Below are 25,905 nucleotides of genomic sequence, written 5' to 3' on the forward strand. Positions count from 1 at the left end.
AGGCAGTGTGTCCCTGAACTCCAGAGAGTTTTAGGAAGCGCTACTAACTGGGAGACCCAGACTGATACATGAGTGTGTGCAGTCAGACCGGGGCCTTTCAACACCCTTCCCTGCCTGTGGCAAGCAGCCTTGCTGAGGGGAAAACTGCATGCACTGAACCAGGGTGCTTATGATCTCAAAGATCAGAGTAAGGTCTCCATCCTTTGTCTTCTTCCTGCTGTACCCATGGGGCCAGTGCACAGTAGCAGTGCCTTTGCTGCAGTTGGTCGAGGGATCTAAAAATGCAGGCTATTGTGAGGCAGGAGCATTTTCAGATGGATGGAAAGTAAATTGTATATAAACAGTTTCTCCAGCCAACAAACTCTTCTGAGAGGTCAAAATTTTCCCTCAGAAAGTTAGTTATGCATTTAGTTGAATGCTTCAGAATAACACCCTTGGCCCAAGTGAATTTTTTGAAAAGCTTCTCCCTTTCTGTTGTCTGGGACTTTTACACAGATTTTTTTCCTGGGGTAGGTGGAGGTCTGTAGTCTCCATGGCCCTGCATGAAGCTCAGAAATTAATCCTCTTAAGTTCTCTTCAAGCTTACCTTGGAGAAAGCTGCCTCCTACCAAGCTAAGGGCCTATCCAGAGTGAGCTATCCCCATCTGCTGGCCAGATAATAGTTCAGCATTTCAGCCACTTAGACCCATTTGCACAGAAAGACTAAGACAAGACTGACTTGCTTGAACCATTCTTTCACATTTTTCCCTAGCCACCATGTGGTGGAGATCCAAGGAGGTGCAGGGCACTCTCTGCAGCGCAGGATCATTTGGGATGTATTCAGAGCAGCTGTACAGTTATGTTGGAGTGTATTGGGCTTTATATGGGCTCCATTGTCACTGCTGTCACCACATTCAATGTTAGGTGATGTATTCCTTTAGAGGGTGGTGCTGACATTGGGTATTTGGCCAACTTCCAAAAGGATACCAGAGCTGCAAAATATTTAACCTGGAAGCTGCTGGTCTTCAGGTGTCAGGGTTTTGCTGAGAGCAGGCATGGCCCAGTCACAGAAATCTGTCTGAGAAGGAGAACACCATTAAAATCTTACGGCATCTTATTTTGGCTTCTCATGAATTTTCAAGAAGAGTGTTGACTGCTGATTATAAAAGGAAAACTTAGTCAAGGTCTGGTCTGTAGCAGATTTTGGTTAATCTGATCATGGATAATTCTTAATTGGAATGTGTCATGTTAAGCAGTGTTCATGTCTACAACCCAAAGAAAGCTGGATTTTAGTAATAAATCAGGAACACTGGTCCTTGTTTATGCCACCATCTGATTTGGGAGTTTTCTACTTACATCTGTCTCAGCCTATCTATGCTGTATAGGGGTGAGGGTCCTTGCTCCAAAATGTGCAATGTTTCTTTATGTTGAAAAGCAAGGTCTAAGTAGTGATAAGATCATGGGACTAAGAGCATATCCTGAAAAATCCTTTCCTGAAATATATGATACTCTAACAATGTATCTCAACTCCATATGGACAATGCAATCCATCCTCCTGGGCTGTGGTCTCTGCTTCTCATTGCTGGGAAGCTTGCAGATGTAGGACATGTAGATGTGGCCTTAATTTGTTTAAGAAAATCATGTCCCCATGTCACCTGGCATTTCTTTTTCTTTCTCTGTCACTCTCAGGACAATTGTTTTGTTTTCTAAGTGAACAGTCAGAACACATTTTAAACAATGATCTGTAGGACAAGATGTAACAACAAACATCCATCTGTCTCCAGAAGATGAAAATGTGTAACCCTGGGCATAATGTCACTTGTCGAATGAATTATCTTCTGTTTATACTAAGGAAATAAGAGAGTTTATTGAGGAAAAGAAGGGGGAGTATAAGGTAACATTAAAATGAAGTCACTCAGTGAATAGCTGCCTTTGGACAGAATTTCAGCTGGTATAAATAGATGCATCACTGCCAAAGTTCACCAAATCATAGCAATTTGCATCAGCAGAGATGCTTTATATCCACTAAAGCCATTTTTCCTTCACATTCTTCTGTCTTCCTGATGAGGGTCCTATTCACATAACAGAGCTCTGCCCCTATTGTTTAAGTTGTGTATCATGTCCCTGAGTACATGATGTTCAATCAGGAAAGAGTGCAAGATTTTCAGCTCCAGGTGCAGGGGCAGCTGCTGTTCCATGAGAAACAGACTTAAGCTTGCATCTCTAGAAATGGCACCGAGCTGAAACTTGTAACTGTCACGCCCCACAGTGATTCAGAGGACTTATGTATTCTAAACCAATGGATATTTCCTCAGTTCCCTTTCCCCCAGGTTCACATTTCATGGTAGGGAAAACTCACTTGCTGCTTCTGTCTCTGCAGGCCCCTTGGAACATGTTCATTTATCTCTACCATTCGTCACCACAAAAAACAAGGAAGTCAACGCCACGGCAGTACTGTGGCCAAGCCTAGTAGGAACACTTACTTACATCTGGTGGTTTGGGAACAACACAGAGGTTTGTATTCCCCATGGAACGATATCAAAATAATACTGGAGGAGCTCTCTGACTGAGGAGGGAGGGAGAAAGGGATCTGGGAATGCTTCTAAGTAGTCACACACACAAGAAAATTATAAACCAGAGACTGAGAGACTAATAGTTCTTTGATGTACCAACACTGAAATGTATGAAATGCTTTGTTTTTCATGCTGTGACTTACCTGTAGGGTTTATTGCCATTACATGCAAATTGCCAATAGCTTTCTCACTGCATTTTACATCCATGATGACTGTAGTGAACCAAAATCTTGAAGAGTTTCTACTGTGTTTCCCCCTCTGCTCTCTTCAACAGCAACAACAAGCCTGGGTTTTTTTTTGTATTTTTTAGAAAAATAATTTTTCAAACCAAAGCTGTTTTTATATCTGAAACTGGCTTGACATAGAGGAAAGACATAGAGTTTAAGCCTCTAGGTTTAAACCACCTCATTCCTCTGGTGGTGAACAAGGGAAAAGACTGCCATCCCTTCTGTGTTTCCTCTTAAATATGCTGAGGGCAATTCTGAGCCCCCCACACTCTATGCTAAACCACATATACAGGAAGACCTTATTATCATGTGCTATCAGTGGTTAAAATGGTTCCCAACACACCTCCCTGCCTGTGGGCTCTGCTCAGATATGAGAACAGCATGTACCATGCTCTGTTGCCTCTCTGCTTGCAGTGTTGGTAAATATGCACAGGCATTATAACTATTATTTTATGTATCTTTGTGGCTGAAGTACCAAGAGACCCTAATTAGTCTCTGAGGAGAAAGATTCTCATTGAATTTTCAGAGCCAAGAGGGACTTTCAACCACGCATGGTTATCTTCTGTATAATGCAGGTCAGAGGGTTTCATCAGTACTTTCTGCTTTATTTAACTCTTTGTGATTAAGGCAGAACCTGACTTGTTGTTGTTGTTTTGCATTAATAACTTCCCTCAGATGAAGGAGAATTCATGGCTTCTCTTTCTCACCTCTCCCTCAACTCTTTCCCCACAGTTAATTATCCTGAGCATTAAACACATGCACCGTGTTTGTAATCTGAATTTTTCTAGCTTCTGTTTCAAGCTGTAAGATCTTGTTGTGCCTTTGTGTGTAGATTAAAGAACTCTGTACTATCAGAAATCATCTCTCCCCAGAGGTACTTACATGCTGTGATTGTCACCTTTTAACCTTCCCTCTGATCTCCTAAGCTCGTAAGTGATCAGAGTTGGTCTAACTGTTCTCATTGAAGTGAGAGTTTTACTACAGACATTGTAATGGGAACAGAGTTTGACTTCATACCGAGTGCTTTGGAGATCTCACCTAGAATTCATTAATAAGCAAAACCACAAGTTAGGGCAGAGACTGCTGAAAGGGACAGAACTCACTGATAAACTGGTTTGCACAGTGAAGCAAGCTGAGGTGATTGTGTCCTCTCTCAACACCATCGCTTTCCAAAAATGACTTCTCCATGTCTAAGGATAACATGGGAGAACAACTGAGAAATCTTAATTTGCCTTCTTGTTCTGTCACAACCTCCTTGAGCGACCTTAAATCACTTACAGTTAGATATGGGAAAGAAGTCTGAGCAGTGAGTCTTGCAGGCCCTCATACTAGGATCTGAGCCTCTCAGGGGAGTGCAGCGAAGATGGAGACTTTAACATGGGACCCAGAACAGCCAGCATGCTAAGTGGGAAAGAAGTACCGGGATCTTAAAAGTTAAGCTTCTTTGAAAAAATATACCTTGCTTTGAGCTTCAGGAGGACATCCCCATCTGGATCTCTGGGCACTCTCCAGAAAATGCTTCCATGCCACAGGATGGCTTCTATGTCTTAAGTTTTCAAGCTGGAAAAGGTTAGAGAACCAAACTCATTTTTGCTTTTCACTTATTGCCAAATTAATTAATTTCTCCTTTTCTGATATATTTACAGCCACTGATCACATTGGAAGGGAGCATCACTGTAACATTTTCTGTGGAAGGGATGAACAGCATCACTGTGCAGGTCTCAGCAGGAAACACCATTCTTCAGGATACGAAGACTATTGCTGTGTATGGTGAGCTCTTCCTTCTTCATTTCACATAGGATTCTCCATAGTCATAGAGCTGGAGAGCCAGGTTAGCTGGGAGCAATGTGAGGTCTTTAGTCCAGGATGCTTTGAGTGAGATTATACATGTGGATTCAGTGTTATCAGTTCATCAAAATATATCTGAAGGTCACAGGCTGACATTAATCTAGACTGAGATGATTGCAAAATATTGACTCTCCTTCCCAGAGCCCTCTGCATCTGCCCTATCACTGTTTGGTCATCCTACATGATTTTTTAAATATTACATTGTTTTGTGAGCTGGTTTTCCCCCTTCTTGGCCAGTAGAGGCCTCTTAACTCATGGAAAAGCTGCTTAGCTTGAAAGATAAGTCATTGCCACATGCTGCAGTTCAGTACAGAAATCTGTACTGATTTGGTATTGTACTCAGGCTTCAAAAGTAGTTAAAGCACACAAATATTGTATAGTGTAGATGTAGTTTAAGAACCACTGGGAATCTCAGTTTCCAGCTTTTATACTAAGCACACGGGCACAGTGATCAGTGTGGGCATCTTCATTAACAACAGCAGATTAACAAGTACATTTTCCAAGGCTAGTCTTCTCACCTTTATCCTTGTCTCCTTGTGGTTAAGATTCAGTATCTGGGGCATTTCTATGAGAGTACAATCAGACCTTCTTTCACAGGACTTGTCTGCTTCAGAAGTCAAGATTAAGGTAGCATGTCAATTACATTCCCAACACGCTGCCCATTCCAGTGCTGATCAGCCACTGAAGTAGGGACTGATCACCCTTTTCAGTTCTGTGACACTCAAGCGGTGAATCTCTCAGTTTCTCTGAATTGCTCAGTGAATCTCTCAGACACTGCTGGATTCTCTGTCAGTCTGTGCATCACCTGCAGATAGATGAAGCAAAACAGGACCTGCAGCAGGTTCTGCTAGGTTCTGCCTGCTTGTTTGGCACTAATGCATTTCACAGCCTTCACTTACCACCGTGTCATTGTATCTGCAGAGCAATTTCAGTCCTTGCGGTTATTGTTCTCTCCAAACCTGGATGACTACAATCCAGATATCCCAGAGTGGAGAAGGGACATCAGCAGAGTAGTCAAGAGAGCTCTGGTGGAGGTAAGCAATCTGCATAACCTGTGTTACAATGGTTCTAATTTCGGGTTTGTGCCTATGTTAGGACTGGATCCACTATTCTCTGAAGGTGTGTCTGTTTCTACCAGCTAGAAAAGGAGGCTAGACTAATGTTTGAGGCCAGAATCACGAATTTTAGACAGATTAAATTACCCCATCCTATGACAATCTGGTGCTCAGATTCACCTTTCAATTTATTCAGTGGATTATATAGCATATTTCTGAGAAAACGACATATGGAAAAAAAAAATGTCTTTACTGCTGCATAGCAATTCTTACTTCTTTTACTGCTATTCTTATACAACAATGGAAAGTAGACCTATTCTATGGAATTACAAATATGCTGTAGGAAACTTAGAAGACCAAAGAGAAAACAATTTTACTACAGAGAAAAGCACCACAGTAAGTGCTTTATGCTTTTCGCATAGCATGAGATTCATGGGTCAGGACTGGATACTGTTTTTCCTATCAACACTGTGGAGAAGCTCTGAAGTTCCTTCTTTACCTGTGGAACAGAATGTCATAAAAATTTTCTTGTGTGAGTGAAGATTTGGATTTCAAACTGAGAGGCTAAGAAAAGTTAGAAAAGACAGCAGAAGTTTCTCAGCTCAGCAGAAAAGTAGTGAAAGGAACTATTTGAAACAGGGTTTCTGGTTTTTAAATAAAGATACTCAGATTTTGAAAGGATAGAAGGCTTTTTGATTATATTAGCAAGCTTAGATGTTCATTTGTGGCATCATCTCTAGAAACAGACTGAAAGGACACTTTGCACTAACCAGGTGCACACAAACTTGTCTGGATTATTTCTAAGATTTTTTTCCTTCAATTTCCTCGAAAGACAGGAGGAGAGGAGGAAAGTAAAAAAAAAAAAACAAACACATTTTTCTGGAGCTTATTCTTCTGTCTTATTTATGTCTGTATCAAGTACTCAAGGATCCATTTGTCTTCAGGATGAATTTTCAGCATATAAATAACTCAATAAAACAAAATCAAGCCATTAAAAAAGGATTATAAAATTACAGTACAAAGCACCAAGTTCCAAAAGCAGAGCAGTGAAAACACAGAGGTTTTTTGTTACTTCAGTTTAAAAAATATAAGAATTGATAGCTATTAACCCTCTTTATATAACTAAATGATTCACCTTAAACAAGCCTTTGTGAGAAGTTCCTGTAAAAATTAAAGATAAACCCAATACATTTCTACAGCAATTAAGTAAACTGTATAAAAAGGAGTTGAATAAGTGAATAATTCAATAGGAAATTATAGCTGTGCTATAGAATTTTTATGAACTTTTATTAAAGTATTACATTCTTATTACAGAGTACCCTAGACTGGGATAAAAATTCTTCATGAGAAATTATAATTATCTCCTAAAATCTGATCTTCTCTATAAGTAGTGATAATTTCAGATTATCACAAAATATCCAGTTTTGTATTATGATCATAATTATTTGTTCACATCATTGATTTTCCAAGTCGTGTCTCCCGCTTTTGATAAAGCAAGCAAGAATTAACTGATAGATCAGCCAAAAGCTTCCAGAAAAAAAATTAAAAAAAAAATAATTCCCAGTCTCAGAAAATGAAGACTTTCTATTAACCAGTAATACTCTGTCTTTTTCTTGACATCTTAAAATGACCTGTTAGGCAAGCACAAATAAAGCAAGCCCTGGCTACAAAGAATATTTGGAAAGAAAATATGAGACCTGTACATTGTTATAGTGTTGTTTTTTTCCTAAGTCCACATTTAAACCAAAAACAAGAGCAACAAAACCACATGCTTTTCCTTGGTGTGGAGAGGGGAGAAGGATTCCCTTTACATAGCTCCAGATGTTATTCTCTGGGCTGTCAGCAGTCACGCATGGGATAACCTCAGAATGAGCTCAGGTAATGGTGATGTGTAATCAGTTTCTCTGATTCCTTGTCTTCTGTCCATGATTTCCTTCAATGAACAGTCTTTCCAAGTCTTCGCTCTTGAACTACAAGGGAGAAAAAATTCTGAGTTTTAGGTCCAATTACTGTCTGAGAAGGTTGAAAGTCCTGACTGCAGGGGAATCTCTGGCTGCGTCTGAGGTCTTTTTCCTTTGAAAGTGACCTACTAAATTCAGCACTTAGAAACTTAAGATTTAAATCAAACCCTTGAGATTAAATTGCATTTGCTGGTTAACCAATAACACAAAGAGGCAATGGAGTAAAATTCAACAAAATATGTTTCTACTTGTTTTGGCTCACAAAGCTTCCTGAAGGCCAAACTAGCTGCTTTTAGAACTCCACAATCTGATTGTGTAATGATGTCCTGGTAACAGCAGCTGAAACCCATGACAAGGGATGACCCTGGTAGTGATGCCTGCAGGGTGTTTTTTTCTAACTTTTGGCTAATTTGTGTTGAAGAGGGATTTGGGTTTGACCTAATGGCTCAAGATGCTCAGCCAACAAGATGAAAAAAAGTAAAACATTGCAGATTAATACAATCTTTAAGAGCTAGGGGGGCTAGGGGGGGGAAGAAAAAAAAAAAAAGTCCTCATTAACTTGTGGAATTAACTCAGATGTGAACTATAAGAATTTGTTTGATTTTTGGGATTCAAACATGATTCATCATCCTCTGTCCCTGTGTCTCCACAAGGCTTTTAAGATGTTTCTGCTAATCACACCTCAAGAGTGCAATTCTGCCCACAGCCTTGCCCTTTAACATGTGGCTTCTTACCACTGACTAAATGAAGAACCCCAGGGAATAACTTGGAATAGTCAGATAACTTTAAAATAGCTAAATTTACACAAAGCAAATCACACTATATGCAACACTTATTTAGGAGCTCATTTTAGCATACCTGATTATCACTGTTGCCTTAAGACCCTGCATATTTTAACGTAGAACATGATAAATTAGCTTAGATCAGGTAATTATTAATCCCTGCCTTTTTACTTCCAGTGAATTTTAACAAGATTCTCCTTCTCCTACCAGATATACCGTACATCATTTGTATAAGTACTTTGATGTCTTAGCAAAGAAGCTGTCAGAATTCAGTGCCACCCCTATTGTTTATCTGTCCATTAATTGTCTATATATCAGGCAACAGGTATTTCAAGCAAGCGTGTTCTGGTCGCAGTGCTCCCAGGTCTGCCCACATCTGCTGAACTCTTCATTTTACCCTATCAAGATGCCACAGGAGAAAAGAAAAGAACAGCAGCAGACCTAGAGCAGGTATGGTGTCCATTACTCGGAGAAGTGTATGCTTATGCATTTGTGTGTATATATATGGGATTTCCAAAACAGATTAGAACAAATAACTGTGGAATAAATGTATCTGATTGATCAGAGTCTAAACAATGCCCATGGTATAGGCTACCTCCTTTTTTTTTATTATTTTTGGTGTGTTTTGTTGTTGTTGTTGTTGTTGTACTTAGTAGTACACTTTCCCATTTGTGATCCCTCGGTAATGTTAAATTGGCATAAATTCATGTGATCTCATGTCTCTCCCTTAGAAGTTCTGTTCCACTTCATGAAAGCAGGAAAAAAAGCAGGGAGGATTTAGGGGATGATTCCTGTCCACATGAATGAGAGCAGCCGCATAAAGCAAAGTTCATGAGGCTATCAAGAGCCTAGAAAGCACTGAAGGGCAGAGCTAGGTGGTATACCTGGGCAGATCAGAACTTCTTTAGTTTAAGGCACAGGAATGGGGTTGGATTATCTGCCTGCCCTCTTCATGATGCTGACAGTAGGGTTCAGCCACTATGGATTATTTCCTCTATGCAAAGCTGAAGGAGGTTTTTAACTGGAGGTCTGTATCTCCCTGAAGATCCAAAAGGTCCTGTACACCAAGAGGGCCTAGTATGATTGTGACTCACTGTGCTGGTCAAAAATCCTGAAACGTCTCTCTACTTATTACCTCAGATTCCAGAGACACAGGTGATTAGCCCTGCTTGAAACATCAGTGTACCTGTGCATCTCCATACAGCATGTCTGTGGCCCAGGCAGACATACTCCATCTTGGTATGGGCTGTATGAGCATTGCCGTAGAGGCTGTCATCAGCTCATAAGTATCAGCCTCAGGGCTATGGTGAAATCCTCAGCATTACTGTATGGCACAAGGGTATTAGCATTTCTCTTTGGATTTGTCCCTCAGTTTGTGAATGAGTGAAGTCTTCCCATCAGTCCAGGTACCAACAGTATTTCCCCTTCTTGTATTCTTGCTTTCTAATAGATTTTACATTTGCCTTACCTATTACGGGCTGTTGCAATTGCCTCTGGCAGTGGTTTAAAGCCTTAGCTGTGAGCTTCAAACTACTAGGTCACCCATATTCTTAAGCATTCCCTTGGTCAGTATCCCTAGCCATCATTTTTTTTTTGACAAATTAATTTCTTCTACAATTTTCACCATGCATGTAATAAACAAAAAATATTGAGATTTACTGCTCTGCAAAACCTCTCCTCCCTTTTCTCCCTCATCCTCCTCCTTTCCTCCATCAAAAATTGGCAAGGAAGCCAGTCTATAAACTTTCAAATTTACATCTGACCCAAGCTACCCTCCAGCACTCAGCAGCTTATTGTACTTTGCCAGTATCTCCCTCTCTTTGTCCCTTTCTTTTTTCCCTTCTGTAAATAGGAAGTCTCTGTGGCTGTGCAAAAAGAAAGCCCTGACAGTGCCCTTTTTATGGACAAGAAGAAATGTCATTTTCAGTGGGGCTCCAACAACTTCTCTGGAATTCTGCAGGGTCCAAGTGGTAACCTTTGCAGAGAGAGAAACTATTTGCCATGTGCAGCCAGCTGTTTCTTGTGAAGGAGCATCCCCCCTTCTCCCATCAGGATGATCAGAATGCTTTTCTTACTAGTCTGTGGGTACTGCATTCTCCTTCCTAATTACTCCACTAGAATATGGTAACGTTTTCGGTGGGAACTGCCTGAAAAGGGCTCCAAAATGTGTCACTGCCCTCATCATCTCTTAAGTATATTCTGAGATTGTTCCTGTTTTGTTACCAATTTCAGAGCCCATTAAACAGCTTCTTCCTGTGCCTTAAGTCACTGGGATGAGTACTGGGAGCAGATGTTTTTGCTGATGACAGCTTCAGTTGCTTCTTAGGTACTTTATGATGTATAGTGTTATTTTCTGTTAGGAACAGAAATCTGTTTTGGGTTCATAAGCAAGCAACAAGCTATTCAAAGGCATGTGAGTTTGTGTGTTTGCAGGTGTACACCCAAATGAGTTACAGTTCTGGATGATTTTTTTCTCATTTGGAAGAGAAACTTCAAAGTATACATGAACAAAATGGAAACAGTTTCTATAAACACTGCAATGGAATAAGGGTTTTTTAAGGAAGCACTGAATTATATAGGTTCGATTTTTCATGCTGTCGTATCACACATGGTAGCTACTCTACAACCTGAGACTCATAGTTAGCCTGTCCAGAGACACAGTGACAAATAGTTTCAGTCCCTGGAAAACTTACAGTTAGAATTGCTCAGATAGAGAGGAATTACAGAAATTAATGTTTCTATTCTGCAAAAGCCCTTTCTTCAGTACCAAAGGGAGGGAAAACCTAATTCATTCTCAAAATCAGAAGTTGGTGAAACTGAGTGAAACACCACACACACTGTAGGCACAGATTTATCAGGAGAAAGAAGATGCTGTAGCCCCCTCCTTCTCTTCACCTCCTGTTAGAGCCTCCTGAAGTCACCATTTTTAGCTGCAGTCACATGACATGGATGTGGTGATACAGCCCCAAACCCACCACGTTCACATGCCTGGTACCAGAACCAGAGGCAAGAGTCTGTTCTGCTCATCCAACCTGGGTTTGAAAGGGAGAAGCCAGGTAAAGCATGCAGGTGTTTCAAAGATTTTGGACTTCAGTTAGCTAGAACAAGCAAAGCAGAGGGTAGCTAATGGACTGGGAAGAAGGGAAAAGTGATAGAAACAGTAACTGAAGAAGGGCTTCAAGCTACATCTCCCCACATGAAACTTCTGAGCTTGCTGCAGATGATGTCTATCACATAGCACCTGTAAGGTTTTGGGCAGCTTGCTTAGCCAAGCAGTATTTCATCACCTGAGCTAGACAAATATTCTGCCGTGGGTAACAATTAAGGATACATGTGGGTTCATGGACTTTGGACCAGTAAATCTGATATGTACCTAATGACCACATGGTGGGGGCAGGCTGGGCTTGCTTTCTTGCTGTTTCCCCCTGTGGCAGTTTAAGCTGATCTGTTCTTATCTGGTACCTGCTCCTTTGGCTTTTTAAGAATACCTTTGGGTACAGTAATAGTGGGTCTGGGGAAGTGTGTAAGTTGTCCAATGCACTGCACAACACTTAAAATAATATATTTCCATGCAGATTTTCATGACAAGAAAGCATTTGTGTCTCACGCTCTTTGATGAGACTGTGGTTAGATGGTAGATGCAATTTTCTCCTTCAGCTGATCTACCCTTCTCTTTCAAGTGCCCCAAATTATTTTTTTGTGTGCACACAGTGTCAATTATTGTTATATCTGTTTGCAGATTACATTTAAAATGTGAGCTCTGCATTCCTGATACTTCTCATGAGAGACTGAAGTGACTTCAAAAAAGTTTATCTGCTCTTGACAGCTGAAAAAATCTGCAATGTATGAGGCTGGGGAAGGTTTTTCAATGTGCAGCATGGGACAATTAATAATTCTAATACAGAAATACAAATTTTTTTAGGATCTCAGATTACTTGGTCCACTCCAGTTTTTGTAGTAAGTGTAAATTATTCTTCATAGTTACATAAAAATCAAGAGGCCTTTCTGTCCTGCAGAATTCAAAACACTCTGGTCACGTGTTCATGACCAGAATGCTGCAACTTTGCTTTTTTCTTTTTTTTTTTTCTTTTTTAATTGGGTCACTTGTCTCCCCTGCTTCATTTTACACTGAGGACAGACTACCAACCTGCTTAAAATTGTAGAAATAATTGGCAGTTGTAAAATGCTGCTGTTTGATTTATGTGTTGTCACTGCAACTTCGCTAAAATATCCCAATCTTGCAAGACCAGCCACCCAAAATTACCACTGGCCACTTGGGCTAACTGGCAATTGCTGCACCATTTTCACAGATGGGCTTGGGGAATATGACAATTACAGAATTCAGATCTGCTGCTTCAAAAGCACCAAATTTGTTCTCTTCAGTGAAGGGCAAACCTCTAATTAGTAGCATTTGAAGTAATTTTTGAGTTATTTTTAGCACTAATCCAATTCCAAATGAATGTGCATTAGGAAGACACGCTGCTTACAGTTCAGTAGAGGGCAGTGATACAAATACAGATAGGATCACTCAGGGTTTCTTCAGTCTAAAGTTTTTTTTTTCTATAGGCAGATTCTGAAGGGTTATCTTTTTATTCATGCATTTCACAAATGTCCTTCTCTCCATATTGTTTGCTAGCAGACGCTTTTTGTCATGCAGGAAATGTCTCCTGTTAATCAAATGAGATACATAAGAATGCTGAAGTAATGTTTCTATATAAAGTAAAGTTTTCAGTGTTTTCATGCATTTCTCTTTAGTTCTCCGTTTGCATTCTTTTCCCTGGCCTATTCAAAACAACCATAAAAGCAGAATGCAAAATAGATGCAAGAGCAACTAGTTAATGACATTTGAAGCCATTAATCTTGTCTCTGAAATGAGCTATCAGCAATGCAGCAGGTGTGATGGAGTCTTTGGCAAATGGCAACATCAGCTGGTTGGTAGCCAACTGTGCTCAACGTGTTGCAGCTGTGGCCAGTATCTGTATCCAGCCAAAGAGATGGGAAATGACATGGATGACTGAATATCAATTGGCAGTGATTAACTGAGGAGATTAAATAACTCTGGTGAATTTAATGCTATGGACAATGACATTCAGGAAGACTGTATGTGTGCATATCTTAGAATTCTTTCCTTAAAGCTGCGTTAGTTTTACTTCTGCTTCATTGTAGCTGATGGAACTTCTTTATTTTTAATAGTTTTTTTCAAGCACCCTCCTAAGCTGTTTTCATTAGTTTCTCTTGATCAGCTGCTTGTGTGCTCTACAAGAGGCTGTCTGTGTATCTTGCCTTAATATCTTTGAGTTAACTCCTGCCATGTGACTATCAGCCCTCTCCCCTTCTCATATTTTGCTCAGTGTACAGAGCAGTCCTTGATTCTCAAGACTCCTTCTGGTCACCTTTGTTCATCTAAAGTGACCCTGGCTTTTATGTTCACGTTTTCTCTGGGTTCATACCTGCTGGTCAGTTTTTGTCCTGAGTAACCACAGGAATGTCCTCTGCCTTGTGCTTTCATAGGGTCTTTGAATACTTAACAACTTATCTTCCAGTAAAGATCTCAATAAATTCCTGCTGGACCCTGCAAGTCAGTGATTTTACTTTTTTCAGTGCTAAGCTAAGCAAGGTTTAGAGACCTCATGTGAAGTACTCACAGTTATGCAGGGTGAGTTTAAAGTTGTCCACATTTGCCCTGACTCCTGATTCACTTTTGTAATGCTGGTTCAAGTTGCTTCCTACTAATCAATATGCATAATTCTTTCCTTAGTTGTTTATTGATTTACTCAATGAATTCAAGTGTAGCTCTCATTAGTTGAGACCGTTACAGATAATCTATGCAATTATCTAGATTTTTAGCTAGAAGATACTGGCACAGTTGAATCACATTCAGTTAGTCTAAACTAATTTACACCAGAAGTTTCAAAATTCCAAAAAGTGAGGGAAAACGCCCTTTCAGAGTGATAATTCTGTTTCTTGGTGCACACGATTCTTTCACAGTCCTAATTCTGACAAAATGCTAAGAGAAGCCAAATTAATTTTTGTTTTGTTCCATTTTTAAATTGGAATATCTTTTCTTCCTTCACAAATTGTCTGCTATTATTATTCATTATGTGTCCTTTGATGAAAAATGATACATGAAGAATGGTTTCTATTACTGAATTATTTTTACACATCATGCTTAATTCTGCAAATGAAGCAGATAAAGTCAATGAGGCTCAGTTAAGGACCAAAACTAATTCTGAAAGCTAATTATTTTCACAAGGGAGACTCTTGAAGACTATAAATTAGGACATTGCTATTCCAAGAAGTTTTGTCTTCAGCTGAGTTAGGTACATCTCCAGCAATGAGAGTACAGGGAGAGGCCTGAAGACAACCTGTTCCCCAGATGAAGGTCTAGTTGTTCAACAGGAGTTGCATTGCTATTTTTGAAACAGGGCCAAGTACTTTGATGTTTCCTTACCTGTTTTTTGAACAAAAATGCATCCATGGTGCCACTTTGAATGCAGAAATAAAATGAGATGCAAGATCCAAAATGCTTCCCGTTTAAATCTTTTAATTACCTCAGTGACTGAGATCAGCCTTTGTGTAGAAATTTATTTCAAAGACTCTATTGATGTTGTAAACAAAATATGAGTCAGAACCACTCCTAGGTTAAAGTCTGATAACCTGTGATTCACTGAGCTAGAAATAGACTGGATAGGAAGAGAAAGGCAGAAGAGCCACTTCTCCAATCTGAAAATGAGTGTCCTGAGTGATCTGCATTTCACAGATCCCTTCAGGACCATGTGAGGACCAGAAGCAATATCAGGTGCAACTTTGGAGAGCAGTGTCCAATTCCAATGGGAATTTGGCAGTTTAGTTGTGTGTAACCTGCTCATTGACTTCAAATACTGACCTTTGTAAACCACTGTGTATGGTTTCTATTTCAGATAATTTTTAAAACTACAGAAATGCATTTTTCTCCCTTTCTGGACTTTATATATATATATATATTTCTAAGATAATCTGACTTTCCACATAAAGGGAAATGAAAATATTGTACCAAGCAAGCAAACATTATAAAAAGTGTCTGAATGCATTTGTTCTTCCCTCAAAAGTGTGTGTCAGGAATCTCCAGAGCTGCCTGAGGAAGGCAGATGTCTGATCTCACAAGAACTTCTGGTGCTTTTGAAAGTCTCAGGCTGTTACTCATTTTTTTACTTGTTCAGATTCCACAAAGACCCAGGCAAAAAAGCTGCAACCAAAAAGCCACTGGGAGAGCATATAATTAATAGAGCCAAGGAAATACACTGTATAATCTGCTCAGCATGAAGAGTTGCTGCCTGCTTTGGTACTTAGTATATAGTCCTGGAACAGTAATGGCTATTTCAAAGTTTTGCTGAGATACTGATGGTTTTGGGCAGAAATCATTTTATCCTCAATTGCGTTTGTACAGAAGGTAGTACAGTGAGGTCCTCATTCATTATCAGGTAACAATGCAGTACAATAATAATAAACTTCAGTTGTCACTGTTTCTCTCTTTCTTCATTTTTTCTTTCTACTTCACTCTTACTGCCTCTCCCCTTCCTATTATTCCTTTTCATTGTCCTGCCAGGCAATAATACTGGTTGAGTTTGCTCTCACACATGCAGCTTGCCTGCTGGGAGCTGCCACAGCACCTCTCAGCTGTAATGTCCCTGCCAGTGCTGCTGTTTTTCCCTCATTCTGCACAGCAGGATTCCTCAGGCAGACAGGTGAGACATCAGTGGCACCAAACAAAGTCTCTGGTCCCTTCTCATGCTGACTTTCTTGCAGTTCTCCTATTTTTCTATTTCTTCCCCAAGTCCTGGATGACGCAATTTTCTAATACTAGATAGTAGCATTAGCTGGCTGCATTGTCACCTATACATCACATTAAGCCTCTTTTTGTATAGAGGGCATCACGTATGTTTTTTACCTCTGCAGTTTCCCTGCCTATTTTGTGCAGCAATCTCAATGGGTTGAAGAGGAATGATATAACGTGGTTGGCTCTTTTCTTTGGTTTACTCTCTCATGGTTGCATTTTCTCATAGGCTCAGCTTCTCCAGCAGCATCAGAATCTCAGAGCACAAAGAAAGATCATTCCTGCAGGGTTATGGAGGAGAGTTGTTAGGTCATGCTTGGGACTAGAATGGCCTGGATTATATTTTCCCCGTTAGTTCCATGGGCCATTAATGTACCTGGTTTACAGCATATCAATCTGCATCTGTTGCTCCAGTTTTAGAGATTAAGCACTCTTTATAGTTGTCAATCTTGGTTATTAATAGGTTCAGATTCTTAAAGAGTGATAAAATTTGCTTCCCAGGCTTTCTTCATGTACTGCGTATCTTTGTGTCACCATTCCTGCTGGTCTGAGATCAGCAGATGGCTCTTTGTAAGCAGGTGTTATTTTTTCTTGCTATTGGAAGAAATATATTTACTGCTCATTCTGGCACTCACGAAAAAAAAAAGTAAACTTTAAAGAGATATATTAAAAAATAGAAATAAAATGCCTGTAAAAGTTATTGCCAAATTGATATTGGACCAAAGGCATCTATTCAAGTGATCAGCAGCCAGAAATGAAGTGTACAAGCCAAGAGTATTGAAAGAACTATTAAGAATGTTACAAAAATAAAAGAGGCAGATAAGTCTCATACTGTAATGAATGATAGCCAAGGAACATCTAATCATATCTGGGTAGCATTTACTGAAATAACTCAACCAGACAAAAATGAAGAACATAAAAAAGATGGTGCAAAAATTATTGGAATGTTCTTTTTTTCTGACAATTTTTCATTAATCTTCAAGAAGGAATAAGGATTTATTTAAAACAAATTAAATTAAGTGGTGAGCACTAGAAAATGGTTCCTCTTGATCTTGGTATGGCTATAAAAACACGTTCGCAGTGACTGTATAGTAAGGCTTGTAGGGTGGGGATTTTTTTAACTCTTTTTTTCAGTTTTCCAACCACCTCTCCCTAATAAACCCACATGCAGAACAGTGGCTATCTTCAGGTTCAAAATTGCTCACTGCTGTAAGAAAATGTGAAATAAATGAAATATCTAGCAAATCAACATACAAAACACACAACAAACTATCAACACCGTATCTGTAAGCTTCTGTTCCTTGATTAATCTACCTGGATTTTTTGCTTTTAATAGCAAGATGCCTGGAACTTCTTGGATGTAATTAAGAGTGATATGGAGAAAGTGGGTCTGTGCATATTGTGACAAACTGACAAAACCAGGAATGTTTACCAACAGGTTGGACCAAAGCTTGGTTTCTTCAGTGTACTAATACAGATTTAATGGGGTTTTATCTCAGCAAATGCTCATCTTTTTTGTTGTGTCCTTTTAAAGAAGAAATAGCCTGCTTAATTTCTACTAGAGGTATTGTTGTTGTCAGAGTTCTGGCAAAAAAATCTAGTGATCTAAAAGCTCTGTAGGATGTCTCTGCCATGAAAGATAATATAAGAGTGTGTTCTGTCTGTCTGTAACTCATAAGAATAGATGGAACATGCATTTTGTTTGAGCCACACTCTGTAGTCAGTAAACACTTTCAGATTCGAGCTGATTCTGGTAAGTACTAAGGATCAGGGAGCAGCCAGCTTGAAACTCACAGCTGGATGTAATGAAATTTGTTTTTACCATTTGGAATTTCAGCACAAGCTGGGCAACTATTCATTTTTATTCAGGTATATTACGTTCAGAACATGCTTTAAGATCAAAGAGCTGGCCACTGAATGAGCAAAAAGTTATTTGTTATGAATGAATGATCATTAAGAATATAAATGCTTCTCTTTGCTTTCATAGTAAGTGGACTTCACTGCTGTGCTGTTGCCAGCTGGTCCTGCACACACCCATGTGGGTATAATGTTCCTCTGGGCCTCAATTCTCTTTTGTTGCTGGGGTGCTACAGAGGTGTGACAGGGCATCTTGTTGCTATCACTCCTTGCTAACCATACACAAACCACTCTGTAGTACTGGCAGATGTGTTTAGCTTTCACAAACTTCCTCTTTGTAGGGTGATAAAAAATTGTGCTCATAAAGTCTGTTGCCTCTGCAAAATCTGTGCTTTGTGTGCAGGTCCATTTCCTAGCCATCTATTGGCAACCTAAACCAATGATCATGAAATAAATGCATTTCTTGCTTTCTCCTTTTTTTCCCAGATTTCAGAAACACTGATCCAGAAACTGAACCAAAACCTGGTCCATTTTGATTTGAAGCCAGGGGTCCGAATCCTTGTCCATGCTGCCCATTTAACAGCAGGTCAGTGTCCTCTTTCTGTGTCATCTCTGTTGCTCTGTAGCACAGCAAGCAATATATTCCTTGATGCTAGTAGTGTGCTGTCAGCTGTATTTTAAACACTTCTCATTTTTATGTCACAATAACAACTCAGTGTATGGGCAGACATTAAAATGACTGCTCCACCTCCCCTTTCTTCATCATGCCGAAAAAGATATAGTGGCTTTTGCATTTACAGCTAATCCTTTTGTTTATTTATGTGCAAGAATTTGCTGTTGATGGAAATGCAGTAGCAATAGAAATGTGGGCTTCTTGGCTGTCTCTGAAGTATTCAACAGCTAAGCTGCACCATGGTGTATTCAACCTGGATAACACAGTGCAAAGGTCACCACCTCACCTTAGATATATTCAGATATTCTAGAATCAACAAACATGCAAAGCAATTAAGCACAGTTCAGCAGCTGTTCAGCAGTCTGAAAAACTAGAAGCAATTTACATATGCACACACATAAGATTAGGCAGTTTGAACTTTAACTTATCCTAGCTCAAAATGAGCCATCTCCAAAGTCCCATCGTTTAATTACATGCATTGCTGTATATTCTGTATGCTAAATCCTCATTTCACAGCACAGGCCCCATGTTCAGGATTCTTAAGACTTCCTTTTCTCCAGGAGCTACTGATAATTCTGATCAGCTGGTATCAGCTTCTTTTGCTAACTTGCAAACTAAAAGCCTTAGTTCACTTGTACCAACAAAATGATCTACAAAAAGCTTTTTATGCTGTGAGCAGGTCTGCCCAAGCTGGTGTCAGTCCACATGCTGCTTTGCCCATAAAGGAAAGGGAAAAGAGACTGTTAAGAAAGGGTGCAATGCAACTGCATTTAATTCACCCCAGAAAAAAGCCTTGGTATTTGCATAATTTCATTTTTCCTAAGCAGAACTTGCTAATATCTGTGCTAGGAATGTTGCTGCATGTTTCTGCTTTCCAGTAGCTGTGGGACAGATGATTAGATGCTTACTTTTAGACATTTTAGAACCAAAAGCACAAAAAAGGCAGGAGGTGCAGCGTAGCTGAGTAATCTCTCAAGAAAAAAGAAAACACAGAACTGCTTGAGAAGTCAGTTTGTTTGCTTTTTTTCTCTCCTGTAGATTGTAAAAAAAACCCCTGTAATAGGTATATGACACAGAAGAATTGTGTGAGTCTACATTTAGATTTAAATTCATTTACATTTTACATAATAGTTACCAGAGAAGCAATCCTTGGCCTGAATTTTCAATGATGAAATATAGTGATACTACATGTAGTTTCAGAACATACTCAATGCCCACCTCTTAAAGAAACCTATCTGAAAGCATCTTAATCTGAGCTTCAAACATGGAGTTACCTGCTATTGCTCATAATTTGTTAAATTTGTGTTTGGGCATTTACTCTGCCAATGCACATTGCTGTTTTCCATTTTGGTCAATGTTCATTAAAGTCAAGATCAATCCTGAATATCCTGTAGGCCTTGTCTAAAAAAGTGTAGTTAGAAAGAATAACATTATGTATTCCTGGGAAGGGCTCATCTTTACTTCTTGCTACTGAAGGGACATTCCTGGTATCATGTAGTGGAAACAGATGACACTTAGCATCGCAGCTCCAGCCCTGCATTTAATACAGAATTAATCTGGATCCAAGCTTCATGATGTATGTAGGAGCCTCCTGCAGCTTCTTGGAGAGGAATTCTGGGCACCTCTACATGAGGAAGCACACAAGGTCCCTGGATGCTCCATCCCTGCTCAGAGCTGGCTAAATACTGGGTAGCTCCAGACCTGAAGCCAGATAGTGAAGGTAGTGTAGCACTTTTCTGAGATACTGAACCTTGTCTGCTGCCCTGAATGAACCAAAAGGCAGGGTCTCTCAGAGGGACACACTGCCATGCTAAATATCAGTATGGGCTTCAGGCACACGCTGGCCTGTTTCTTGCTAGGTCAGGCTGAAGCAGAGGATGCTTGGCTCAGACATGCTGTGTAAATACATGATCGTGTGCTCACTGAAAATGCACATTTTTTATCTGTATTTACACACACACTCATGAGGAATGAGTTGTACTTTTTGTACACAATAGCTGCAAACACTCATTTTTCCTGCAAGGTAGGCTTTGTTGTACTTCTATTCAAAGCTGCCGGTGAGATGTGAGTGATTGCTGTAACTGGCTTCACAATGTCCTATAGGGACACTACAGGATTTTGTCTCTAAGAGAAATACGATTGAGTAAGAATGCAAAATGAGCCCGGACTGCCAACCTAGATATTAAAATGCCCAGAGAGCAGCCACTGTGGGGTCTTTAGGGAATATTGCTCCTTATCAAGCTGCAGAGGTCATGACTCAGTTCCCTGTCTAAATAAAAGGCCTGATTTCATGACATCAAAACTTGGGTGTAGTTTAGAATTTGACAAAGTGCCAAAAGAGAGATTTACTTCACTGCTGAAAACTGTTGTTTTGGTTCTCAAGGAAGAAGAAGAAGTGTGCTTATGCAACCCAAGCTTTTATAAAAAATTAAGTAAAATAAAACAGGGAAACCTGGAACACAAGCCAGCATCAGAAGCAGTCCCTAGAAAACACAGTCCAGGAGGATGCACATGGTCCAGATGTGTTGCTCCAGTCTATAGTATCCCTTCTTTCCCAGCCTTTTCACTATGAATCTGTGTTGGACCCTGGGCAGCCATAGTTGACTGAACCACAAAGCTCAGTATGTGTTTTTGTCAGTGCACATGTATGTAAAGGCATGGCTACATTTATGTTCCTGTGCCTCAATGCACATGTGTGTTTCTCCCTGTGTGTGTGCCTGGTCGTGCACAGCAGCATTTTCTGTAACAGAGGAGCTGCAGAGAAAAAAATACAGTGATCTAAACTATCTTGGTGTGGATATTTAAGCAGAACCTGTACAAATGAGCCTCTGTGTGTGTGTTGTATGTGAGTGTGTGCATTCCCTGAAGCAGAGAAGAATGACAGATGTTGGCCTCAGCTCATATCATGCCTCTGTCATCTTTGTTCAAGCTACACTGAAGGAAGGATTAATTTATGGCAATTATGAACAGCAGATTGCAATCCATTCATCATGTTCATTCCTTCTTGTCGTGAAAAAAAAACAACAAACCAAAGTCCAACCCAACAGACAACAACCTCAACTCTAAGGCAGAGTAAAATATGGTGGTATTCCTCACAAAGCAGTTAAATAGCTGTTTGCTACCAGACTCTCAGCACAGCCTTATAACAAGAATATTGAGTGATGCTGAGCCTGAATCAGTCGGAGAGCCACTTTGTCATCCTGAAGAACTGCAGAGACCCACAAAACACACATGCAGAGGGGCAGAGTGAAGTCATGTGAGGAATTCATAATAACAGATCATTTCAGCCTGCTACCTCATCTTCCAGAGGGCAGCCTGCTTGATGTGGGAAGAAGTTTTTTCACTTCTCTTTGCAAATTTTGGCTTTCTCAGGCTGGGTGTGACAGCTGAGAGTGTGCATGTGTGTGTGTGAGGTGTGCGTATGAGTAAGTGTTTCCTTGACATGCATGTTTTCTTGTGTCTTCTGGTTCTGGTTTGGGATGAGGCTGTTCAGTGCATGTGAAGAGGGGCAAGAGACAGAGGGTGTGTGTGACAGGGGTTCAAGTTAACTTCCATTGTTTGCAGAAGAAGGCACCAACTATGCCTTGTTCCATGTGTAACACCAGACAGAGACAGGCAGTGTGGATGTGTCAGCTGTATGGGTTAGCTCTGTGTAATGACACAGCTACAGCTGCATGTCTGTCTACAGTTTGCTTTAGGGGAGTCTGCACAAACAACTGAGACCGCTAGATCTGTGTGTGTCCCTTTGTGGTTGCTAGGTGTCTTTCTCTTTGTGTGTGTGTGAGTTACGGAAACTCTCTGTTTAGTACTCTTTGTATTTCTGGGAAAACGATGCTTCTGGCTGTTTTGCGTGGCCTTATTTTGCAAGGGGCTATGAAAATGTGGAGACCAAAACTAAGGAGAAGCACAAAGGGACTTGTTGTTTAATTAGTGTTGCTTTTGTGTTGTTTTTCTTAAACCTCTGCATGGAAGACTTGTGGGAAAGAGAGCAGAGCACCAGGGGAAAGAGGGTGGAACATGTTCAGAAGAGTAGGAAAAGGAGAAAAAAAAAATTGAAATGTCAGAGGTGTGAGAAGAGCTTGCCAGGGTAAGGCATGGCTGCTGAGCCAGTGTCTGTGAAGGGCAGTGATCTTCTGGCTGGAATGGGGACTGAGGAGAGATCAATGCATTTGGTGAGCATTCTTGCTTAAGAAAAACTGAGGAGCCAGTTTCTCATCATTCACTGTGCATTGGGAGCTATCCAAAATAGCTCTAAGCAAAATGGAGAGCCAACATGACAAGCTAGCCTGTGGGTAGCTCCAGGATTGTTTAGAAAATGCCAGTTTTGGTACCCATGTGATCTCATCTGCAGTGACCTTAGGTAATTGTCTGCAATATGACAGAGTAGGTTTCAGGCACTCCTCTAATAGACCACAGTGAAGAGCCCTCTAAGAAGAAAGTTATGGGACTTCACATCAAAGGGTAGGTTGAGCATCACAACTGGTCTGAACCCCGGTTTCTTCTCAGGTGGATTTGAAAGGGAGAGAAGCCTTGGAGATGTGTGGACAGATGAGGCCTGCTATAAGTGCAATAAGGGGAGATTGACATACGGCTTTGGAGGGAGCAACTTTCACTCTAGGCTGAGGGTGGCTCTAACCTTCTGCCCCTCTCTTGCAGCTCCCCTGGTGGACCTCACTCCCAGTCACAGTGGTTCAGCTATGCTGATGCTCCTCTCGGTCGTTTTTGTGGGACTAGCTGTGTTTGTAATCTACAAGTTCAAAAGGTATGATTCTCCCTGTGCCATTTCCTTCTCCCCATTGCTGCCTTCCACTGAGGTGTTTGGGGTTTGTTTTGCTGGGTTTTCTTTTTGGCAGTGATTTGTTTCTTAGTTTGTAAAATCTGATGCTACATAGTATGCCAGAGTACCCCACAATGATGGTTTCTGTTAATGTTTTAGGAAGATTCCTGGCCTTAATATATATGCACAGATGCAGAATGAAAAAGATCAAGAGATGGTCAGTCCAGTCAGTCAGAGGGAAAGCATACCTAATGTCCCTCAAAGTGAGCTGATGAGCCCTGAGCAACTAGTAGGTGAGAAGTTGGAAGTCCAGCCCATAGGTAAATAACTTGCAGCCTCCTGCAGCTGGTCAGACTCTGACTATAATTGGCTAACCCTTTTCTCAGCCTCCTCTCTTCCCATATTCCTGCACACTCCTCCTCCCATCTTCTTCTGCTGCAGCACTAGTTTTGCTACAGGAAACCTTGCTAACTCTCCCCTCTCCCTCACTGTGATGTGATGAAAAGGAGGGGAACAACTCCAGGTTTTTTTCTCTCTCCTAGTTGCTCTTTGTAGATCCCCTTCCCTTCTCAAAAATCCTGCCAACTCTTAACTTGCGCTATAAGACAATTTATTTTGCTGGGGCTGATGTAGTTTCGGGGCTAAACCCCACACCTGAGGAATACCCAGGAGAACTTCACCCACCCTCACCTGGAACATGGAGGTGAGAGGTGATTCGGTAAGTCAGATCTAAAAGCTAAATATTTCTTGATGTTCTGATTGCTGTGGCCTTTGTGCTGTGCCAGACTTATTGCCAGCAGCAATGCTACTCTGGCTGTTTCCTGGGGAAATTGAGCAAAACGTGGGATCTCAGCACCGGACAGCTAGGTTTGCTCTCAGGCTGATTTCTCCCACAGGCCTCTCTGGTCAAAAGTTTGCAAAGCAGGCTTTCATAGGCACTAAAGTGAGTTGACCTGAAGAGGGCATACTGTGTTCCGTCACACATTTGCTCATGTTTATATATTTTCCATTACTCTGACTACAGTAAAAGTGTTGGGACCAAGCAGGGAGGTTTCAGCCTGGGAACACGTTCTGCTAAAGCCAGCATTGCTTGGGCATTGCTTAGGTCCACTTGTGAGGTGACAATTCTGCAGTCCCAGACCAGAGATATGGTACAGGATCCTTGCAAATAAGGACATGGACCTGTTTTAGAGTAATTAAAGTTTACAGCTGTTTTGACTTAGACAGGAATGAACCATAGTCATAACTGAGATCCCTTATTTGCACAACTTCATCAGCTTAACCAAAGCTTAGATCCGGCTTGAGGACATCCCTAAAAGGTATGGGAGTGTTTGCTAAAGCAGGTTTGGAGTCATAGTTACTGCAGAGATGGAGCAAGCAGAAGGGCAATTAAAGGAAGGAATGTGATGTGTTAAAATTGTGGCCTGTGAAAAAGAAGAAGGTCTCTCGTTGAAACTGATGTCTAAGCTGCAATCCCCACTGCCATCAATACTGATCTCTCCTCACCCATTCACTAAGGAGAGATCTGGTAGCTATTAAAAGCTTTTAAGCAGCTATTCATCAGCAGAGATGGACATCCCTGCTTAGCATAACACAGGATGGAGTCAGGGGACCAACCTTCCCATGTGGTGTTCCCCATACAGAGCAACCCCAGGCCACAGTCCAGAACCCAAGGAAAGGAAATGCAACCAAGGTAGTCTGGACAGAGGACTTCCAAAAGGCTTGTGGATCACCAAGAGGTTTCAAGCCAAGACCCGGAGCGGTGGGTCCTAAACTTTAACAATTCTGTTTCTCATTTGTTTTTCTTTCTTTTTGCCCTAGAAGCCTCTGAGGCAAAATTGTTGTAAGACACCAAGGGAGAAACACCCAATTTTAGGCCAGGAAGTTTCTAGAGTTAGATGGGTTTTGAGTTTCCTTCTTCTAAAATAATGTAATGACCATGGTTCACACTGTTCCAGAAGTAGGGAAACACCCATTTTCACAGGTCGCTCAGGCTGAAGTGGCAAGTGTCAGTCACCCACTAGCTCTATTCAAGGTAGCTTCAAAACTGCTCTTGCTGGTGTCAGAAACTAATCCATTGATGCCTTTAGCATAAGAGCTGTCAAAAGCCAGTTTTGGGGATAGCTTTTCATTTGGTTCAGCTATAGCATTTCTGGCTTCCTACAATAGCCAGTGTTTTGTGTGTTTCTCAGCTGTGCTACTGCACGCTGTATTAAACCAGAAATTGGCCGTTTCTAACTCCTTAGTTTGTACCTGTAACTGCACTAGTGAGCACAAAAGGTAAATGTGTGGGATACATAGACTCAATTCTCTATCAAAAGTAATCAGTCCAACAAACTTCCTAAGAGTGTTTTTCTATC

The 25,905-nt window shown here is 40.7% G+C and overlaps 1 protein-coding gene across 3 annotated transcripts in view; it reads left to right on the forward strand.

Annotated features, from left to right (window-relative positions):
* The window catches only part of SORCS1 (sortilin related VPS10 domain containing receptor 1), a 275,819-nt gene that overhangs the window by 248,778 nt on the left and 1,136 nt on the right, over positions 1 to 25,905 (forward strand). Inside the window, exons 20-27 of one of the 3 annotated variants that reach the window (XM_051619103.1) lie at positions 2,360 to 2,493; positions 4,426 to 4,549; positions 5,549 to 5,661; positions 8,744 to 8,875; positions 18,582 to 18,681; positions 23,425 to 23,530; positions 23,705 to 23,865; positions 25,189 to 25,307. In XM_051619103.1, the coding sequence (XP_051475063.1) occupies positions 2,360 to 2,493; positions 4,426 to 4,549; positions 5,549 to 5,661; positions 8,744 to 8,875; positions 18,582 to 18,681; positions 23,425 to 23,530; positions 23,705 to 23,865; positions 25,189 to 25,307 (989 nt within the window). The remainder of the gene's footprint in view (positions 1 to 2,359; positions 2,494 to 4,425; positions 4,550 to 5,548; positions 5,662 to 8,743; positions 8,876 to 18,581; positions 18,682 to 23,424; positions 23,531 to 23,704; positions 23,866 to 25,188; positions 25,308 to 25,905) is intronic. The other 2 variants (XM_051619104.1, XM_051619105.1) reach the window with 2 other exon arrangements.

This window comes from Apus apus, chromosome 4 (genome assembly GCF_020740795.1).
Source record: "Apus apus isolate bApuApu2 chromosome 4, bApuApu2.pri.cur, whole genome shotgun sequence".
NCBI classification, from domain to species: domain Eukaryota; kingdom Metazoa; phylum Chordata; class Aves; order Apodiformes; family Apodidae; genus Apus; species Apus apus.